Source organism: Pseudomyrmex gracilis, unplaced genomic scaffold (genome assembly GCF_002006095.1).
Source record: "Pseudomyrmex gracilis isolate BER0280 unplaced genomic scaffold, ASM200609v1 scaffold_62, whole genome shotgun sequence".
Lineage (NCBI taxonomy): Eukaryota > Metazoa > Arthropoda > Insecta > Hymenoptera > Formicidae > Pseudomyrmex > Pseudomyrmex gracilis.
The window spans coordinates 747,415-770,121 of record NW_018020646.1 but is presented as its reverse complement, the minus strand read 5'-3'; the positions used below and the strand labels follow the sequence as shown (position 1 = coordinate 770,121).

General features: G+C 40.1%; 1 protein-coding gene across 1 annotated transcript; it reads right to left on the bottom strand.

Annotated features, from left to right (window-relative positions):
• Positions 1–3: 3 nt before the first annotated feature.
• Positions 4–1,987, bottom strand: LOC109854289 (bifunctional methylenetetrahydrofolate dehydrogenase/cyclohydrolase, mitochondrial). Its single transcript, XM_020427207.1, has 4 exons — positions 1,537–1,987; positions 1,255–1,439; positions 791–1,159; positions 4–505 (listed from the first exon to the last, which is right to left on the bottom strand). The coding sequence occupies exons 1-4, from the start codon at positions 1,608–1,610 to the stop codon at positions 117–119; spliced, it is 1,017 nt and encodes a 338-aa protein (XP_020282796.1). The 5' UTR covers positions 1,611–1,987; the 3' UTR covers positions 4–116.
• Positions 1,988–22,707: the final 20,720 nt, after the last annotated feature.

Sequence of the window (22,707 nt, the reverse complement as noted above, 5' to 3'; positions counted from 1 at the left end):
GCATTAAAAAGCATTAAAATAGTTTATTTACAAAATTTGTTACAAAAAATAATACTTTGACCGTACATATAAAATACGAAAATTAATCCATTTAACTATTGAATAGATTTTCAATATCAATATACTACTCCGTTATCTTTCATAAGAACGGATTGTTTTACATCTTCTTGGTTTCTCATAGCAGTCGTGACTGTGTTCTTCATTAACATTGCTACTGTCATGGGGCCCACACCACCAGGAACCGGTGTGATATGTCCAGCGACTTCTTTCACGCTATCATAATCTACGTCACCCACCAGACGATATTTACCGTCTGCGGTTTTTACCCTGGTTATTCCTACATCGATTATGCAAGCGCCCGGTTTTATCATCTCCTTGGTGATCAAGCCGGGAACTCCAGCTGCCGCTACAATCAGATCCGCCAGTTTTGTAAACTTTTCTAATTCTGTATGAGGCGTATGACGATGACAGATGGTCGTTGTCATGTCTAATGCACCTGTTTCACCTAATACAAATGAAAGAAACGTGATTAAAGAGTTCCGGGCAAGAAGAATAAAAGAAGATCAAAAAATAATGTAATTACAAATTACATGTGTAGAAGAATTTTTAAGAAAAAAGAATAACAAAATGATATTAAAAAAAACCTAAAGTTTAGTACAAAATAAGACTTTATAGTTGCGACTATATATAATGCTATCAATTACATAGTTGAAAGGTCTAGAATGTCAGATTATCTCTGTCAGTGCCACTTGGTGTGACAAAATGAACTATCGGTTCAAAGATCAATCACCTTTGCCATCTGCATGGAGTAATAGTGCGATAGGCAGCCCAACATGTTTTGATCTACCGACAACCACGGCGTTCTTTCCAAAAGTTTCGATCTTAGTTCGGAGTATTAATTCTTTTACAGCTAGGGCAGTGGCTGGTATAATGCTGCTGTTGTCCAGTGTTAAATTACCAAGATTTTCTAAATGAAATCCGTCTACATCCTTTTTAGGAACTATTGCCTGACACACTTCTTTCTCATTCATGTCCTTTGGCAACGGTAACTGCACCAAAACGCCGTCGACAGACGGATCTCCGTTGAGACAGTCGATTTCCTTAAGAAGCTCTGCTTGTGTTATGTTCTCTCCCAAATGAATGGTGTAACTTTCGATTCCTTATCATTTCAATGAAGAGACAAAATTGATATCAAATTTTATGTATATTACAGCAGAGAGATAAATGTGTGTTGAAGATTTAAAACAAAATTACCTATTGACTTTGCTGCTTGCATTTTTCTACCAATGTATGCTTTGCTCGAAGGATGATTTCCCACTAATATCGCGACCAGTTTCGGTCTTTTTTTTCCAGCACTTATACAAGTGTCTACAACAGCCTTTAATTCGTCTTGAATCTCTTCCGCTATTTTTTTACCATCTATTATTACGGCTGCTCGCCTAAAAATAATAAAATTCAAAGGTTTTGCAAAGGTTTTGTATATCAGATGTATATTTTTTTTTTTACAAAGAAGAATCGGTTGTTTTTATTACTCACCGGGTTTGCGAGAAATGCAGTTTTCTCGCAAATTTCTGCAAGGAAACGGAGAGAGCGTTTCTGAGGGAGAACATTGTTGGGTGATGTTGTTTCGACGGATTCCCTCGTTATTCTGAACCACGTGCTGTTACATGCCGTCAAACGAAGGATACGTAGTACGCGGGAACTTGGGCAACCGTGATAGGCATTTGTATCTGTGCGATAAGTCGAGACACGTCAAACACAGCTGTCAAAACGATACGATTCCGCGGGGGGTCGATAACTCTGACGTCTCGCGTGTGTTGCACAATCGATTAGACTCATTTTCTAAACAAGACCGCGAGTGAAAGGCGAACGCGACTAAAGTTGTCCGACTAGTTTCACTTTTTTTTTTATTGAAAACTCGCTTAAAAAAATATAGCGGACCCGGTTTCGAAACCGAAGTGTCCATATTTGAGTTTGCAACGCACGTTTATGTCGCGAAATGCGGAAATTAGAGGCAAATATTATCTGCTGAAGGTGAGCAAGATTTAAGAAATGATTTCAACAATGTTTTAGAGATAGCGCCACTAGACTGTGCCAGGTGATTAGCAGGTAGACATATACCGGGTGTCTTACAATTGGTAGAATTATAGTATTTTATAGTGTGTATGTGAAATATCACATATTAAACTTTACAATATAAAAGTTTTTTTGTTAATTTTTTTTTTACAATATAAAAGTTTTTTTTTGTTAATTTCGAGTGTCACACGCGTCATAACAGTTTTTTTACACTTCATAATATATAGCGAAAATTTTGTTGTACCAAATATCAGACTCGTACCACCCTCGGTGGGATTAATAAGACGCTGTCGAGAAGCGTCGAACGAAATAATGTGTTACGTGCGTTACAGCGACTACGTAAAATTATCGGTGAGTTTTCGGGCCCGGAAAAGAGGCGCGCGCCTCGGCGACGAAGTAATATAATGTTGGAACTGTATTAAGAGCATGAAATATGACTGAGCGCAATAGCGTGCCAGCCGTATTATTACTCCGATCCATCGTGTCGTAACTACTGTAACGTGGTCCGCATAGTAAATATTAAACACCAGGCTTGGCGTTCGATTATATGCTTGTGCATCGCGAAATCTGACAGACGTTTCGCGCGAAGCTGCAAATTTTCCCGCGCTTTTTTATTCGAGAGAAAAAAAATTAAATCCTACGGTATTAAAAACACGCAAAATCGTAACTTTTGCGCGTGATACAAAAATTAAATTAATTATGATAAGAGTCTGGAGGAGTCTAAGAACAGATATTTCTGGAATTGGAATTTGTTAGGTATCAGATGTATGGCGATATATAGATCGGTGAAACGCTCGACATAGCAAATTCCGCTTTGTTTCGTAATCGCGGTCTCTCTCGGTTAAGATCGAGTATTTCGATAAGCATGGGATACCAGACAATTTTAGCAAGTCTCCGATGACCGAATATTTAGTCGGCCAAAACCGATGGCGCGTAGGACGCATACTTTCAGCGATACAAGCCGAGCTTGAGCTTCCCCGACGTGCAACCATTGATCAAATAGTTTGTCTCTCAGTTGCGACCGAAGTGCCGGTATGTGTGAATGCGCTTTTGTCGCTAAATCTTGCTTGTCAAATTTCGATTCACCGACAAATTGATTGGAATACACCGGTGGAAACACCGAACATTACTGTGGAAAAATTGTTTTTGTCTTTTCGACAAAAAAAAAATAAAATTATGAATTATACGTTTCAAAAAAAGACAGCGAATTGAATATAATAATATAATTTTACTTTGTGTAGTTTTTTTTATATCGGTCTTTTATTTTTTAAAAAAAAAAAAAAAAAAACGACGTTCCGTTCTCTAACGTGCACAATAAAGCGCAAACGACGTCGAAATTAAAATCGGCGTGTGTTCTCAAAACGTAGAACATTTACTCGTCACAAAGATATAAATGATTAAAAAAAAAAAAGAAATGTTCTCTTCCTCGCAAATATCTAGTTTTATATCTCGCTCCAAGAGAGCGAGTGAGACACGAAACTATGTCACGCAGCTCAACTATTTTAGTCGGCTGGTGATTAATTCTGGCGCGGGTTCTTTTCGCGTATGTCCGTGTGCTGCTTGAATTTCCTAAATTCACGGGCTGGTTTTGAGCCTGTCAGAAAATTCCTCGGCACTCAACATTTTAACAATTCGGCGCTTGCCATAACTGCGCAACTATGATAATTATGCGTGCCTTTAGTGGCGTCATTTTCCTATGCAAATGGGATTTCTGTGCGTAGTTCGTTCTCTCTTTATTTTCTGTTCTATTGTAGAGCGCGTGGCTTCTTGTTTTTTGTTTATGTTTGCGAATGCACTCGATATTTTTTGGACGACATCGATATGATCGGAGTCGTGCGCCGCCTGCATTATGCGAAAAAATTATGCACCCGTTGAATGAATAAATATATTCCTGTCTCGTATGTGTATCACCTCTCGTCCTTTGTTCTTTCACCCGGTAGCTTCGCGACAGCACTCGCTCATACATAATTTATCGTTCAAAGAATCTGCTCTGTCCTCAGCGATAAAACGGTTACTATAATCGGTACACATCGTTATACAGTTATCGACTCGACGCACGTGAGACTTTTGTAAGTACAACTTCGGCTGTTTGTCTTTTTTTTAAATTTTACTTTTATAATAAATACGTGTGACACAGTTGAAGCGACACACTCGATATTATTACCGAGGTCTGTTATATCTTATCTATACAATTGTGTGTGTGTGTGTGTATGTGTGTGTGCTTCTGATAAGCGTTTATCTGTGTTTTTATTTCAGATACCCAGGGGGTCTGATAAAACTCGAGAGGAAGCAAACATGAATGAATTAATGAAAAATATCTCGTCTATAACGAGAAATTATGATGTGGAACTAGACGCTGACATATCTGAAACAACAGATGTCGACAGACTGTTGACGTCAGTAGGTCATGCGCGGCTTGTTGCGAGTCAACTTTTGCAATGGATATTCGTTCGCACACGACGATGACAGCCTCGACGTCGCGGTTATTTTGACTGAAATTGCGCGTGACGATCGCAGTATCGCTGCAACATGCGTGCAACATTGTTGTCGGTTTTTATTATTGCCCGATAACGTTTTAGTTCGCACACACAAACAATTGCGTAAATAAATGCTACTATAATAGCTTAGGAATGAGTTGAACGCAATGGGAGAAGTATTTTAAGGACTGGTATCTTAAGCTTAAGCAACAGCACGTGTTGTTATCTTTTTTTGTTCTTTGATATTTTTTTCAGCTATAATAAATGCTTGCACAAGCGCTCTTTTTATCTCGACAATTTTGTTTTTTTGCAATTATACATTGCGCGCGCAATTGACTGCTGACATTACTTCCAATCTCGCACGCGAGTTAATGAGGCCAACGGCTTATTGTGGAATTCCGTCGGTCATTGATTGCCACTTGCAGTGCGCAGTTAATTAAGCTTTTAATTTAATGTAAGCGGCGGCCGCGGCGGGCGCAGGTAAATTCTGCGATTTCTCATCGAGAATGTCGGACGTGTTTCGCGATTCTCGTGGAAATCTGGATTTGCGGCCGACGATTTCCATCAGAATCTGGACTGGCGGCTGACCACATTTGCGGTATTACTACTTGCCGGAAACACGAATTCGCCGGACCCTCGGGTGTGCCTGTTATCAAGATATAAACGTCGATGTGTGAAAGAGTTAACAGTCAATTAAATAATTACACAACTTATGTATGTGAAATGTACGTTACGAGTAAAAAAAATGCGTTATTGTTTATTTCAAAATTTTCCGTTAATTTCGCGCATTCGATTAATTTAACTCCGAATAGATACCTATCACGCGTGATTTTGTTTGCAATTATATTGATACTTGAACAAACGCGAATCAAATATGTGCACACATACATATCTGCCGCGCACTGTTTGCCGATCTTTTTCGATCGACAAGTAGAGTACGCGCGGTTTTTCAGATATATGTGTAGCATTTTTTATATCTCGTTCGCCACTAGTTATGTGACGCCGTTGCAATGACCGCGCATACTAGATACAGTTTAAAGAAAACAACGTTATACGATGGTAAATAAAACATGTACAACATACATAACGCGCTGATGCCACAGCGTGACAGTCGGCAGAGTCTGGTGCTTTGCACGATATAAACACACAACTTCGTTGCACAAATTCCGGTGCACAAACTATCTGTCGTTGAAAAATACATTGTAGATCAAGTTTTTTTTTTTTTTGATTAAACAACATTGCACGGTGTACGATCAACGATTGTGCAACTTTTACGGCGGGGAAAGTAAAGCTTCTCTTGAAAAAAAAAAAAAAAATAAATAAAACAAATTTGCGAAACAAATGCTTTTCACGAACTTCACCAGAGGACTTGATTCGTTTTTTGTTTTCGAGAATATGTATGAACTTGTTTTAAATTTCTGTAATTAAATATTTTTGCGTAGCTTGTTCCAATTATATAAAATTGCTCCCCGGTCCGCTCCGTATATTAATTACTCGTATGCGCGTAATGTCTGGATGTGCTATACCTAGCGTTTTTCATTAGAACTACGTTTGCAAGTCATTCTTTCGTAATTAAAGGCAAGGTATTTTGCCAGACTGCTTTGTCTAGCGTCAGCTGCGATTTATAGGTTTTTGGAAATTATAAAGAGTCCTTAAAACAATTATAAATTATCATCTTCCACAATAATGGATGCGTTTGGTGTTTACGATAAATATAATGATTTTCAAAAACTTGCGTTGATATTAGAACGAAAATCCGCGAGAGATTTACGTTTGCCCTTTGACGCGGGAGCTGCTTCATCTTTCGCCCTAAGAAATCTTTATCCCAGCAAGGTGCTCTTTAAATCCGTCGCTAAATCCGCCGCGTTGCACGCCGCGCGCGTCGCGGCTGTAATAATTAAAATATTATTTCACGATAAAAAAAGGGAGAGAGGAAAAAATAGAGCGATAAGCGTAACGAGCCCATTGCGTCGAGTAAAAGCGTTTCCATTTAATTACAATCGATCGATCCCTGCGAGGGATCGCCTTCGGCATCGGCACGCGGGACGAAGAGGATCAGGGGAGCGGTTTTATCGGCGGTCAGCCACGGCGGTTCGTACATCGGCGTTAAAACCACCACTCAAATTTGCAGAACTTTTTATTTGTCTCTCCCGTACCTCGCTCACGTCTGTCCCGGTCTCTTAGCGATCTTTTCGAAGGAGCTTAAAATTTCAGAGTGCTTTTCTTCCTGTTCCCCTTTTCTCCTTCTCGTCGACCCGGCTTTCTTTCACGTCATTTGATTAAGAGATTTTTTTCATTCGGGCTTTCGGTGGATTTTCGTGCTCCCCGCAAAGGAGAGAAGGGGAGCAACCAGCAGAAAATGTTTGATCTACTTGATGCAGTGCCTTTAACCGCCTCTCCGGATCCTTCGTTTCTCTTTTCAAGCGCCTGCCTGACCTCCATCCACCTCCTCCTCCTCGGTGGCTCGGATTTCGGTCTTACCGGCATTCTCTTCGCCCGTCCCGTGACTTACCTTTGCGTTTCGTTTGCGTGAATAAACGTGAACGGTCGTGGTCCGCTGGTCTCTTTAGAGACCAGTAGCAAAGAGATCGAATTTTGCCTTGTGGAAAAGGATTTTTAATCGCATAAAAGCTTGCGGTACATTCGCGTATAAAAATTACTTGCAAAAAAGATATTTTATTTATTTTCATATATTTTAATTTTATTTTTATTTTTTCAAAGCTTGAAGTTTTACAAAATCCTATCACATTTAACGGTTAAAGCTCTTTTTTTTATGATACAATCGGCATTAATATATAAAATCTAGAAAAGTTCTGCATTATACAAAGCAGCGCGAACTTAAAATAACAAAAGCCGCGGATGTCTATGCTCGCGCGATTGCGTCCCGGTTTTGGTCATCGTTCTAGCGGCACTTCCCGCCGCTTCTTGCGAACGCTCGTTTGTCATTTTTTGAGCAAAGTTCATTGCTTCCCGGACCATCGGACGTGAGTTATAAAAAATGTAAGAAAAAGAGAGAGAAGAGAGACGACGGCAGGAAGAAGGCAAGAGAAACACTTTGAAGCGGAGCGAAACTTTGGAGCTGGCGTTATTGATGTCTTCGGTAGACGTGTGCAAGCGAGAGGGGAAAGTGGGCGGAAGGGTGGTAGGTCGAGGGGTAATCCTGAGAGCAGTCTGAAAGGCCAAATGAGAAATACTTTCCGATCGAGCAGCAGTAGCCCCAAAGACTCTCTCGCCGGCAAGGCTTAAGGGACTTCATATAACTCTCCTGATCCTCGACATCTTAGCTTGCCGGTGAGATTTCGACGCTTTTATTACGTAACTGCCAATTCTTCGTGTCAAAGCCTTTCAAATTGTAATCTCTACTTATGTTTCTGCGCACAAATAATCGAGCAATATAAAATTTGACTAATACGAAAACAATATATATATTACAACATATATATTACATTTACTAAAAAAAAAATTAGTAATTAACAAATCTAATAATTTATCTGTATAACAAAGAAATAATGTTGTTTACATATGTATATATACACTTGCGTTTTATTTATTTTTTTTTTTTTCACGAGATAAAGTTTTAAGTGGCTCCGAAAAAATTTACGTACGTCTTTTGCGGATTAAAATCTCAACCCCGCGGACGTCACCACGACGGTAATCGAGAGGGGAAAAGAAGAACGGTAGGAAAAAATTAATTACGGGCACACAACGAGCTGTAACGCCATAACGAGTCGGTGTACCGAAGTACACGAGAGCGTCTTGTCGGCAGTAATAGTAAATTAGGCAATAAATAATCGCATTTAAGTGGCAACGTAATTTCAGCTGGTAGTCTTACGAGCCGCCATTAAGGCCATTATTGCGAATCTCTTAATTTGCGAAAAACACTGCCTTCACAGAAGGGAGTGCGCAAGGAAGGGGACCGGAGCGCTTTCAGACGTGCTAAATGAAGCGCCGCGGGGTTGAAACTGTTCGCCGCATGTGTCGGGATATTATTCATTCCGACCAACCGGCTCTTGACCTCCTTTCGCTAGATTATATCGCTCCTCTCTTTTCTTTCTTTTTCACGTTTTCTCACTTATCTTTCTCTCTCTCTCTCTCTCTCTTTCTCTCGGCCATTACTATAAACAACTCCGACAATTAATGGCTTATCGCACTCGCTTGATGCATCATTCTCTCGGCAATATAGCGAGATTGTTTTCGCGAACTTTATCTCTAAAATATCGTGAAAATAATTTATATCTTTGTCTCAATTCTTCTTCTCAAATAATTTTAACACACACACAATCCTATTGATCTGTTTTTATAAACTTTTTGTACTTGTGACAAATTGATTCGATTTTTTCTTTGAAAATATCGAATCAATGATTTGATATCTTTGATAATATTTTATATTATCGATTTTATACTGATTAATAGAATTTCTTGATAAAATCTAAATAAAGATTATAGACATTGATTTTTGCATGTTAACGCGACATTATTGAAGCAAACAGACACAAGTACAAACCTTCGCGTTAAGCTTGTCTTGTTCTTCTCCCTTAAAGAGGCGGATATACACTAAGACTCTCTGAGAATACCAAATTTTCAAAGTTGCTTCCCGTTCCAGTCAATGTCTTAAGTCTTACTCCGCTTTGGGTACAGTTCACGTTCTCCACGGCATAATTTTACATCTTTAGACCTGAATATTTAAACGTAAGTCTGCCACTACGTTTGAGGATTCGCGGGTGTGGAGCTGCCCGGGGCTTCGCGTAACTTTTACACGATGTTCCATTGTATGAGAATACCTAAAGATTTCGCGCGGCAACACGAAACCTCCGCGATGCGTAAAACGTATGTAGCGCTCTGCTTTCTCTAACAATGGCAACTCGCGCTTCATTACTAAAGCGAGCAGCGAGAAGGGAAAAATTAGACACTCCCGGTGCTCCCGGCCAGTTTGTCATTTCTCGTGCAGAACTTAGCGTGTAAACTTGCTCAATATTATTTTGCTCAATGTGAAGTTTAATTATATACAACAATGTGTAATCTAGAGAGATTAGAAATTGCAAAAAAAAAAAAAATAATACGTCTAAAACTAAAAAAAGTAAAAAAATAAAAAAAGCAAAGCAAATAAAATCTCGGAGTCGATCAGCAACGAAAAGAATCGCAGGAAGCTGAGAGAAACTCCGAAATATTATTTCCTATATTTGCTGCCGGAAAAGCTAACAACTTTTCTTTGTTTTAGTACATTATTTCAAACTCGACTCTTCTTATCTTCAATCTTCATGCGCGCACGTACATGTGTGTGTGTGTGCGTGCGTGTGCGTGCGTGCGTGTGTGTGTGTGTGTGTGTGTGTGTGTGTGTGTGTGTGTGTGTGTATGTGTGAATGTGTATTTTGATATTATCTGTCACAGTCTACGTGTTTCGTGCAACTCTTCCCTTCACTCGCGTTTCTCATCCCCTTCTTTTGGCGCCTCTTATCCCCGCTGTGGGGCTGCTACCAACGCAAGCTGTTAATTATGATTAATCATGTCTCGGAAATTAAAGCGATTAATCTTCCTGTTGTTACAGGCTCGAGAGAGCGTGCCTGCGCTTGTCTGCGCGCATGTCCAGCGCTTCTGTTTTCCCTGCAAAAGCGGGAGGGATGGTTTTCCCAATTAGTTGGACCGCTAATCGGCCCTTTAAGACTTGCGTCGTTTCGCGCTGTGTGTCAGATAACTGCGCTAAGCCGTTTATTATGGCATGTAACTTTCGTCGTTATATGCTCATATTGTTGAAGAAAAAAAAATGGTTTCTTGCTTTTTCTCACTCTAAACGATATTTAATGTAGTTTTTATATTAAAAAAAAAAAAAATAATGTACTCGAATAAATCAGAGAAAAGGTTAATGAAACAATAAAGCGCGAAAATCGAGCTACGAAGTGATTGGAATGGACACGCGTCGTTATGCTTTTGTCGCTATATCGAGGGGAAAGCTAATTGAGCGAAGCTCATGAGCAAGCTCGATAAAGCCATCCCATCAAGCCTGGGAAGCCGCATTATCGAACATCGTTCAAAGCTGCAGCGTTAAAAAACATACAGGATACAGACTGACTGAGGGTTTCTGACGATCGTGTTTCTGATGGGTGTTACGAAAAAAAACAAAAAAAAACGAGAATTTTTATTTTTCTATTTTTACGACTCATCTCTTGGTAATGGCTGTTAGGCAGCATTTTGTACACCTTCTCGTTTTTCAATCTACACCGTCGAAAGGCAGAGAGAAATCACACACAGGGGGATGGGCGATGTGAACAAAGGTTTCCAACACGAAGGTACGTTAGTGGTATAAAAAAGCACGAACTATCGCAAATAAATAACCGATGGAGAGTGGTTGAGAGAGGCTGGTTTCTAAGTGCGAAATAGGGGTGCGCGATAGGCGAAGGTGTGAGAAGAACTCAACCAGAGTGGGAGTTGAAATGAATGCGCGGTGCGCGAAATGGGGCGGCTGTTGGTGAATGGAAGCGTCAGTAGTGGAAGCAGAGGGAAAAAGAGAGAGAGATAGAGAGAGAGAGAGAGAGAGAGAGAGAGAGAGAGAGAGAGAAAAAGACAAAGAAAAAGAGAGCAAGAAACCTCCAGCGGGGGTGAGAACGTGAGAGGAAAGGATTTGGTGCGGGTTCGAGAGCGTGAAAATGCGAGGGGCGGCAACCCCTTGTAAAAGAAAAATATATAAACTCGAAAGCCCGATAAAGTCAGTGCCTGCTGTAACAACACAAGCTCCTTCTCTCTTTCACGTCGAATGACGCCTCTTTGTCTCGCGTTTCCCGTTTCTCTCCTCGCCATTCTCCCCTCGACGACCAGCCGGCGTTTCGTTCGCCTCAAATCCGAGCTCGCGACCAGAAAAATGGAGAAACAGGCTAAAAGCGTCGACCGTAAATCCGTGTCACGTGTGACGGGACTCCGCTTCGTCGCATGCCGCCGCCGCGAGACGCAATATCAGCAAATCGCTCATTTTGCTACAGCTTACGAGTCGATGGAACAGAATTTTACGCGATGGAAAAACTCCGTTCGCGCGCGTGCGCGCGATGTTATTTTCTGCAATTTCCGCTTACGGGGTTTTTGGGATTATTGCGCGGTGGACTTTGCCATTCGCTACACGCGTTCGATATTGATTGAATCTTGTTAAGTCGCGCTTCGCGATGTCTTAAAACTAAATCGTTCGATGGTGGGTGCTCGATATTCCTCGGGTTGAAAGTAGGGCACAGACCAAAGCTCCGGGGATTATTTACTGTGAGCAGATAATTGGTTAAATTTTATTTTATTTTGCAGAAAATACATATATATAGACGCGCTGTAAACTATTAGCGTAATAATTTTAGATGTATAAATAATTCTCATGCGCGCAAGCAATACTAAAATCGTGTACTGATTAAAACGAACACATATTTTGTAAACAATATTGATAAATAATATGATAGGAAAAAATAACTAGAAGCAATTTTTGTTTCACGACTTTTTTTAACGGTTTCAATTATCGTGCGACGTAATTAACGGCGACGTCAATAATGAAAATTACGCGCGCGAGAAATACTCATCTCTGTCTCGACCAAGACGCTCGATGGTCATCTCGAGACTCGGTGTAATGGGTTAAACCTCTTTGCGCCCGCGTCTGCACAGTTGTAACTACGTTTACACGACCCACTTACACCGTCTTACTGACACCGGTTTAGAAACACAACGCGCGGAGTGTTAAATGTCGCGTAAATGTTTCGTGCCGATGTTACGACACCGGTTTACGCTTAAATCCGTTGGAGAACATGTTAAGCCTTAAAGACAACGTTCCGGCAGCACGTAATACTCCCAACGAAATTTGTCGGCGCTGCCGATCTCACATATCGCGCATATGATTGCGACGAAAACAATGGCTTTTCAACTAGAAACTCGAGCTCTAATTTGGTGGGTAAAACAATTTTGCCCAACATGTGTTTTCAAAAGAATTGTAACAACATACTTTGTAGTTAATATACATTTTAAAGCGATACACAACAATTGATAAACAAAATAGTAAGTAGAGTTTGCTTTCGAAGAGAAAAAAACATGTCAATAAAATTATGTCAATTTCGAGCAATCTTTGATAGTTTTGGAACATCCTGTAGCCGTCAATAGCGATCGAGTGTGTGTACGCGCGTTATGTGTGCTTGAACTATATTTATCTGGCACAATCGTTTTGTCGAAAATCTGTTCGAACCTGCCGGGAAACGTATTTACCGCAACAGAACGAGACGCCTCAGTGCCGCGACAAAGTCGTTCAATCAGGCGTCGTCTCAGGGACGAGGTAAAAGAAGAAAAAAGAAAGAGAGACGTTGAGGATTGAGAGAGAGAGAGAGAGAGAGAGAAAAGCAACACGAGAGGATCGCGAAGGCGCAAGCAAGAACGACGACAACTTGCAAGAATGGCGACGGTAAAGCGATGTTGCACAAAACTCAAGGAGCCCGCCGATAAAGTCCGCGACTTGCCCGGTTACATTCACTTCGCCTCGCCCGTCGCCATATATTCTTCATCCGAATTTTTTTTCTCTCGTCTCGCAGTTCACCTCCTCCTTATCTCGCTCGCTTCGTTCGAGCTTTTCCTTTGAGAGTCGGACCGGAAGCTGTTTCGCCAGGCGAGTCACGCGCAAATGACTAAATAGCAGAAGCGGACCGTGCGTGCTACGGATACGGTAAAACGCACACAGAGAAAGAATGTTTCAGAATAATACTAAACCATTTCTGTTTAGAAAGAAAAGTAACGCGCGTAATTAAGCGGACGTAAGAAGTAAACGTGAAGAGAAATAGAAAAAACGCAAAAGTTGTTTTAAATATCTTTATTTGTCATGCGCGTGTTGTCACACGAAAATTTTATTGTATATATTTATTTATATTTTAATCACAAAAGTTTTTTTTTTTTTTTTTTTTTTTTTTTTCGTATTAATTATGTTTTTTATTTTCATCTATTGTAGACATATTTTAATTTGTGAAGCTTAAAAAATTTTATCAGACACAAAATGAAATCTCCGTTTATCATTTCAAAATAATTATGAGAATTTCTTTNTTTTTTTTTTTTTTTTTTTTTTTTTTTGTCGCGTTAATTATGTTTTTCATTTTCATCTATCGTAGACATATTTTAATTTGTGAAGCTTAAAAAATTTTATCAGACACAAAATGAAATCTCCGTTTATCATTTCAAAATAATTATGAGAATTTCTTTTGAAATGATTTCACAAAATATTTCGATTTTACAACATTCCGAAACATTCTGTACGTGCGAACTCGAATACATGTACGCGAGTTCAAAGAAACACGTGCGTCAAGCGCGCGTGGCGTATACACACATTCACGGACTAACACATTTGCACGTATACGTGCTCCTCTCGCACCTTCCGCGCAGTGTCCCAGGTAATGGATGTAGGGAAACAAAAGGGCCGGTACGTGTAAGGAAGAATAGCCACGCGCGGCGCGCTGCGGCGGCATATCAATTTCAAGTGGTAACGCCTCGGCAATGGTCAGCCGTAGCCGACTTTATGTGTGCCTTGTGTTTTAACTCATTTAACTCTTATCGCGTCGCGACGTGACGATAACGTGATGTTGATTGTATCATTGACGAAGAAATCTCACGCGCTTTTGTTTCTATACATGACGAAGAACGACTTTTTTTTTTAGAAATTTCGAAAAGGAGAAATATTGCCTCATCATCCTATTACCAACTATTACGTGCGGAGATAAATTGTTGAATTATATGCAATTATTTTACGCAGCCCCTCTCTCTCTCTCTCTCTCTTTCTCTCTCACTCTCGCGACCGTCGGGATTGTTTTGCAAACTTTGTCAAGACTGATATTGCAAAATGCATTTCGAGATCTTCGAGACATAGATAAAGTCGTTAAATCGTAGCGAGAAGGAGCACGACTAGTTCATTAATTTTAACGAAACAATGTAGGAATAACAATAGAGGAGAGTGTTGCAATCGCGGGCACGGGAAGATATCTCAGTTAAAGCGTATCTTCTATTACGCAACAGAGCGTTAATCTGCGAGATTGCTCTCGTCATTTGAGTCCTATAAGTTTTGTAATCACTTAATTTATTATTTACCAAACAAAATTGTTAAATAGAAAACTTGTGCGGTAAGAAAATATTATCACTTGCTTCATTTGAAGTTATAAATTATACGAACTCTGTCTCTCTCTCTCTCTCTTTCTAATTATAATAGTTTGCACGTATATCTATTTAATAGTAAAACAATTTAATAGACGTAATAGCTGAGATGGAATTTTGCGGCAAATACAAGATGAAATTTACATCATATCGTTAGTAAATAATCGACCGATAGTCCGATTGCAATATACATTTCCGAATATCTTCACGTCGCGTGTTACTTTATGTATAGAAGAAGCTGCCCTTCTCTAAGGCCATTCACCGATCTGTTATCAATAATCGTATTGAACATGAAACTTTGCTATTCGAAAGAGAGATATAATCCGTCTTTGCGAACTGTGTTTCGTGTTCGGGGCATCTCATTACGTCTTCATCATACACGATCATTCATCATAACTTGCAAGTTCTGTTAGTAAAGGCTTAGTGCTGCAAGAGAGATGTGAGAGAGAGAGAGAGAAAGAGAGATAGAGATAGAGAAAACGTGTATTACATTTAAGATGAAATATCTAATATCAGTAACTTTTTGTAATTCCTCTCTTTCTTTTAAATGTGAGAATAATTTTATCTTTTAAACGTTAAGAGTTTTTTAATTGATCTTTATTCCGCCTTTGTATAAAAATCGTCTATTATTAAACTCAATATTATCTACGGTATATATATATAAAGATGCTCCTGTGGAACATCTCGCACATATAGATGTCCGTAAATAAATTGCCGTGAGAGAAGAATACATCGCTTCTCACGAATGTCTAACGTAATACACATTGAGTAGAACTTGGACAAGTGGGAATTTTTACGAAGTGTGAAAATATGGTCCGCGTACGTCGATCGGCAGCAAGCCGTAAATAAGAGATACATCCTATATATCAGCCGGTCATGTACATAAAATATCCGTAAGCAGCGGGAATATACACACGGAGGTGGAATTTGATCGGACCATAACTCTCGCTATCAAATATTCATTCACCATTGACTAATAGATGCGGCGGTGCCTGTCGGATCGCTAACGTTCTAACGGCAGAACGCGCAAAATGCACTCCTAAATATATACGAGAGCATGTGCATATGCACATCGTCGCAATGACCGACGCGCATATATAACATGCCGTATTAGAAGGTTTATAAGTGAAAATTGAGAAATTCGCGCGGTTGTGCTTTCCTATTTGCATGATTTTTTATGCATAATAATAATAACAATTCTTTTATCAAATGTAATTTTGCGATTTTTCGTGCTTTAATGTTGTGTGTTATTTATGTACTAGCACCGTCAACAAATTCACCGTAATTAAGACCTTGCTTGAACCCACTAAACGGAACTCTTTTTACGATCCGTACGGCGAGAGCTATATCGTTCTAATAAAACGGCAGCTTCATTTCTACCTTTACGGATCTCTTCGGAAATCGCTTTCGGATAAAGAATCGAGTGAAACATACTCGGACCGTTGCGCCGGATATTGCGGACAAAGTCGATATCTCAGTATGAGGCAAGCAAAGTCGATTCCATCTCTTTATCCCTTTATTGACATCCAGAGAATGCGCTGTGTGCTGCATCAGTTTGGGTTAATACCTAGTCTCCAAACATAATCCCGACTCATCATCTACTGTCGTGCATTTACATCGAAATGTGGTTGACGTTATCTCTTGTGATCATTTTCTCTTCTCCCATTATCCGTAACAATAAAAAAAACTACTCGTCTCTCTCTCTCTCTCTCTCTCTCTCTTTCTGCATTTGACAGAGAATATAGAAAAATACTTCAAACAATATATATATATATAAATGTTTCTCCTCTTGCTAAAAGTTATATAAAATTAAGAAAAAACGTAGCATTTTGCAATCTTGACTTGAAAAATCAAACAATGCGCGTTCTCAACATTTGTTGTCAGAGAGAAATTCTCTCTTTTTTTTTTTATATAAAATTATCTCGTTTAATTTAAACGACGATTGATGCTTTCAATGTTTTACTACCCGCTCGCATACCTGCGCCAATTTAGCGACGAGGTTATCAATGCACGCGATAATCATTTCATTTTGATGCTGCCGCCAACCGATACGATCCCCGCGAGAGAGAAGCGGCAATGGCCGCTTCGCGTTTCCTTTTTTATCAATCACTCTTTTACTCGATGATCGTTGCGCTATCGGTTTTCCCAACGGTGGTCGAGGGCTATCGGCGACACCCATTTACTAGCCACCGTCCGATGATGCACGGAGTGTTGGAAATATTTTTTTTTTTTTTTTTTTTATCTTGCAGACTCTTTTACACCGCGCGTTTCGAGCTTCTGCGAGAGATAATCCGCTTCTGCTTCTTTATTCCCGAGCTATTTAATATCGTGGAGGAATTGTTGAATTTTTTATTATTCTTTTAAATTGGAAGATGTGTTATATTCAAAGATATTATTCTGGAAAAAAAACGGCGTTTTCTCGTAAGTAAGTCTGAATTTTTCAAACAAAATTGAAATCACTGTTTTGTTATGATATTAGAAACTTGTTAAATTAACGTTTTTTGTTTTGCACTCAGACGAGAACTCTTGCAACGCCCTGTACGGTCACGTTGACAAATTGCTCTTCAATAGAGAAGCGCGGAATAATGTCAAACGGTATGCGAAAGAAATAGTTTGATTTCATTAAAAAAAAAAGATAGAGAGAAAAAAAACCTGGGTTTCCTGGTGTGTGTTCGCGACTGAAACAAAAACTTTCCAACAACGCGCGGAAAATTCCTGCGCGCTGTTACGTACTCCAGAGCGTGTGGCGGTTCTCCCTTGCAAAAGGTTGGCGAATAAAATAGGAAGAAAAAACAACTGGAGAGCACAGAATGAGAGAAAGAGAACGAGTTGCGGAAAGGGCGAGCGTTTTATTTCGAATTCCGAAAACGGCCACTAAACAAGTCTCTCTCTTTCTCTTTGTCTCTCACGCGAACGCACCGTCAACCGTCAAAAAATTTATTGGTCGTCTCCACGCGCGCTTATCGGTGACGTTTATCGCGCCGCAATATTTTCCTCCTGAAACACGGCTCGTCGTACTCGCGTCCCTTTTTTGGCTGTAGTTGACGCTATTTCTCCGCGCATTCGGTGTCGAAGAGAGACACCGCATCGAGTGTCTTTCTTTTTTCCTCGCTTTTCTTTCTTCCTTTTGTTTTTAATTTTCAGTAACTGCGGGTCAGAGTCTGCTCTCCGACCTGTCGACGTCGAAATAGTCGAGAGATCGATCGACCGAGCGTTTTCACACACACGTGCACATACACACACATACACACACACACACGTCCGCGCGCGCGCGCGGAGGCATGGCTAGCACAGCGCAGCGCGTCACGCGCCGTCCCACGAGTGCTTCCGCGCGAAATCCAGTTAAATACACCACCGTCGCATTTTCGGTCGCATGCGAATGTAACGCGAATTGAAACATGATTCTTTTCGCCACGGTACACCGGGGACAGAAAAAAAAGACGACGCTGACATTTATGGAGCGAAATGCCCTTTTATACGTGCTGCCGCACTGTGCACGCTCGAGCGATTGTTTTCGCATTTTAAAGTTTTGCCAGTTGTTTCCGAAGCAACTGTAAAAAAAACATGAAATTCTATATGTATTATATAATACGCTATATCGCGCGATTAACTTTGAAATTATATTCGCGAGAGGAGCGCCGGCTCTTCTAATCCTTCAATTTTCAATGTAACCTGATCTTCGAAACTTACATGCATCGATACCGATAGATTTTCATAACTTGTGCAAGTTTAGAAGACCTGTACGTGACATTGATATGACCGAAAATTGAATGAGTCTACCGTAAACCACGTGATGGTTTATCACAATAGAGCCATCACATCCGGCGCAAAATTATAAATTTTCTCTTCATACAAGATATAAAAAATACTCTTTATTTAAAAAAAAAAAACACACTTTGTTGTTTATATAAATTGTTTCGAGTACGCATCAATTTAGACGTGAAAGTTGTCGTAGCGCGCTTTGTGCCGAACGAAAACATTCGTATCCATAGATGCGTTCGTATGTATTTCAATTAAAAGAGTTGCGCGACTTTCAGTCGAACGGTTACACAGATCGAAACACGATTCTTTTGGTTACACGGAAAACGAGCCAACGTATCAAATAACGCAAGACTGGAAAAATTCTATTTTCTGTATTTTGTCGGGAATTTTTACACGTTGGATTATATACTCTTCGGATTTTGCTGCAGGCACTTACGAAGCCGGTCGCTCAAACAACGGAAGATAATTATACAGATGAAACATTTATCGTATGTTTTTATGTTACATTTGAAACGGTCTATTGCGTCCAGTTCGTCAAAAAAATCTGCAAAACAAAATAGTGGAGAACACTCTGTGTGAGTTTAATTATCTTAAAAATATATACTGATGTTGAAAAGTTTTGCTCGCGTGAATATAATAGCGCGCATTGTCATGAACAGAAGCTAACATAGGATGAAGTAGCGTCGCGTGTTCGCCAAAGCGTGAGCGGAAAATGGCAAATTCGCGTCGAGCCGCGATCGTGGGCGTTAAAATAGAATAACGTGTACACGCGCTTTAAGTTATACGATTGCTTGGAAACAAAAACAAAATGATGAAAAAAAAAAAAAAAAAAAAAAAAAAACCAACGAATAAACGAACGAACCGCGTGGTGGATTCTTCATCGTGACACCGGCAGACCCGTGCGTCCCGAGCCACAACCGTCATTTCCGCGCTGCGAAGTAGAAAAAAGTCACATAAGCCCCGAGATAGACTCGTGAAACGCGCGAGATATTTCTATGAAATTATTATGCGTTCGAGAATTTCGCGGAGAATCAGCGCGGGAGGTTGCGCGGGGAGCAGATAAACTGTTGTCGCGAGTGCGTGTGTATTCGCGCGACGAGAAAACTCGTCGCATTAAATTGACTCCGATAAATTAATGCAATTTTTTCCGTCCTGTAGCTGTGTTTGAAAAAGAACAATTAAAGAACTCACAAGAAAAACGGAATTAAAAAAAAAAAAGAATTGCTATTTAAAAAGTGTCAGCAAAATCTGATATTTCTGTATCCGTACGTTATTACGAGCAAAATGATCTGGAACGATCAGAATTATTAAAGTAATTATGCGAGAATAAAAGCCATGTCGCACAAAACAGAAGCAAACACGCGATGACATCTGATTAAATGTACCGAATTTGCGACAAATCAATGAGCTTTCGGCAATCAAATCATTCTCGCAATCTGTTCACAAATGGAATTGTTTATTTCAACGTGTTATTTGTGTTGTTCGCTATAAATGTTCTCGCCGTAATGCGTTTTGAAGCTTTTCGCTTGGATGATTACGAGAGAAAATGGAAAATAACGATTATCTACGCTTAAATTTTGGATCGTATATAATTGCAGGAAGTTATACGTATACTTCGTGTGTTTCGCGCTGCAAAGACACGTTAATAAATTCTATCTTTCAACTCTTCCGCTGTATTTGACACAGTCTATATATATATATGTATAAATCGTATTTTATTTGTGTAAAGGAAAATAACTGTGTAATTAGACATTTCTAACAAGCGCATACGTGCGCGCGTACACGGAAGAGACTTTTCAAATGTTTGCGATAGGAAGAACGGAATTTGTTCTACGCAGCTTCGGCCGAACGGAAGAAGCGAGAAGAGGAGGAAGGCACAACGGGGAGATACAAACAGAATAACAGAGGACATCAAATTGAGTTGCCGGGGAATCGCACGTTGGACAGAGCACGGCGGGGACCAAAAAAAGAAAACAGGAGAGAGAGAAAGAGAAAGAGAGAGAGAGAGAGAGAGAGAGAGAGAGACGGAAAAGCAGGGACAGTGAGGAATTTCTTTTAGATCGCGCGCGGAGGCAGACGTAAGATACGTATAATGGAAAGTCTGATAACTTTCCGCGAGAGAAAGCTTCCCCGCGCTCTCTCGCGCGCCGTTGTGGCGTAAATCGCGGATTATCCGTCCGGGAAAGAGGGACAGGGAGTGTGAGAATAAAAGAGAGAGAGAGAGAGAGAGAGCATGTACCACGACCGTGAGAGATTTAATATTATATTCTTTTCGTCGCCTCTCTTGGCCGTTCTTCTCACCCCGAAACGAAGGACGAGAAGAGGCGGGTGTAGCGCTTCGACCTAAAGTCGACAACAGTACGTAACAGCTGACGCCATCAACTTTGAGTGCTGCTTTCTCGCTCTTCCTGTCTTCTCTCTCTCTCTCTTTCTCCCTTTCTGTCTCTCTCCCTCGTCTTCCTCTTCTGCTTTTACTTCCTCTTCCATTCTCGGCGCCGTTCTTCTCTCCCGCACACGAGTACCTTCGTCCTTCACGGGTGCTCTCATCGCGCCCGGCCAGTACTTGAATACAGAGCTTCCGCACTTCAATCCATCTGTCTACTCCTGTTAAGAATCGGCCGTTCTACCAGGCCGACGTTTTCGAAACGCGCGTACGGCACACAGTTCTCCGTGCTTGTGTGTCGAGAATATTTCCCGCTTCGGCGATTAAAATCCACGCGGTCGGTCCACGCGAGTAAATTTGGTTTCGAAATTGTGTCGGTTAATTTCGTGCCTCTGAACGAAAATCTGCAAGAGGATATTTTCCATCGGTTATCCGTACGGCAAAGCTTATTTTCGAGAGACCAAAGAGAGATATGTAGAAAGTTCACGTTATGTATGCACAAGTTTGTGGCAAATATAACTGCGCGTGACAGAAATAAATACTGTTTCTTTACGAAGCGCCTTCACATAACGTTCTAAGATTATATACAACTGATATGTATACATATATATAATACATGTAGTATATACAATTCACACACACACACACACTCTGTTACGTAAATTAATAATTAATTCGAATGATTTACTCGTTCGGGAGATGACCTGTTAAATAAAATAACAATTACGCGAGACTTCGGCCAGTTGTTAATGGAAAAATTCAATATTTAATTGTAACAAAACGCGAATGCCAATGCAAATGGGCGAGTTAATTACACACGTTTGCCAGACAATTTCAGTGAAGAAAATGTTTTTCATAGCTGCGGTGGATTACATATCCCCGTGCAACGATTAAATAATTTAACTGCCTGCCTCGTTTAAATCGTAATAGCAGATGCGAGCCGCTCACTTTACGCCGATAATGAGGACGCGGTTAATTTTCACGTGTATTCACGTGTTGTATCGAAATAGGATATTTCTATTGCAAAACGCCCCGAATAAACACGTAGAAATACGCACATAATTTAAACGAGTAGGTCATATTTGCACTAATTAATAAAGTGTATATAATCTTGAACAGTGATCTACGGTCAGGTACTTTTCTAATTAAAGGGTGAGACACACCCTTCGTCAGTTGAGCGTCCGAAGTGTAAGTTTCATTAGCTATTTTCCCATACGGATTCGCTCCTGCGTAAAATAAGGTCCGTGAACCCGTGTAATACGGTCCAACCTCAAATCACAAAACTTTACATGTAATCGAGCGTACGGTGGATGGTCCGAGGGAAGCGATCCTACAATAGGGTGACACAACTCTTCCCCCTGGCGCTCTCTCTCCTATATAGTCGCACAAAGGATCTCGGTAAGTCTGATTTAAGCGCCAGGTATATATATATATATATATATACACATATATATATGTGTACATAAGAGGCATAAAGAACGTACGATATTCCGCACTCGCTGCGAGATGACTTTATTACTTCGAAAGTATGGCGCAAATCATGTTCGCCAGTAGTTCAAGTCCGTCTTACATCAGCCGCCGGTTATCGATCTGTCGTATTTTTGAAAATTGTAAAAAAAAGTTACATTTTTTCTGAGATAGAGAAAGAGATGTAAAAATATTCTTTCTCTCTTTCGAAATGCGAATATCCTCTCGATATAAAAGTTTTTCCGACTCATCGATCTCGCGCGTTTATTTTTAAAAGAGTTATATAATCCTACGTATCAAAGTTTATCTTTACGTTTCACACACTAAGAGAATTAAAAAAAAAAAAAAAAAAAAAAAAAAAGCAAAAAAAAAAAAATGTCTGCGTAATGAGAAGTGGCACGATTT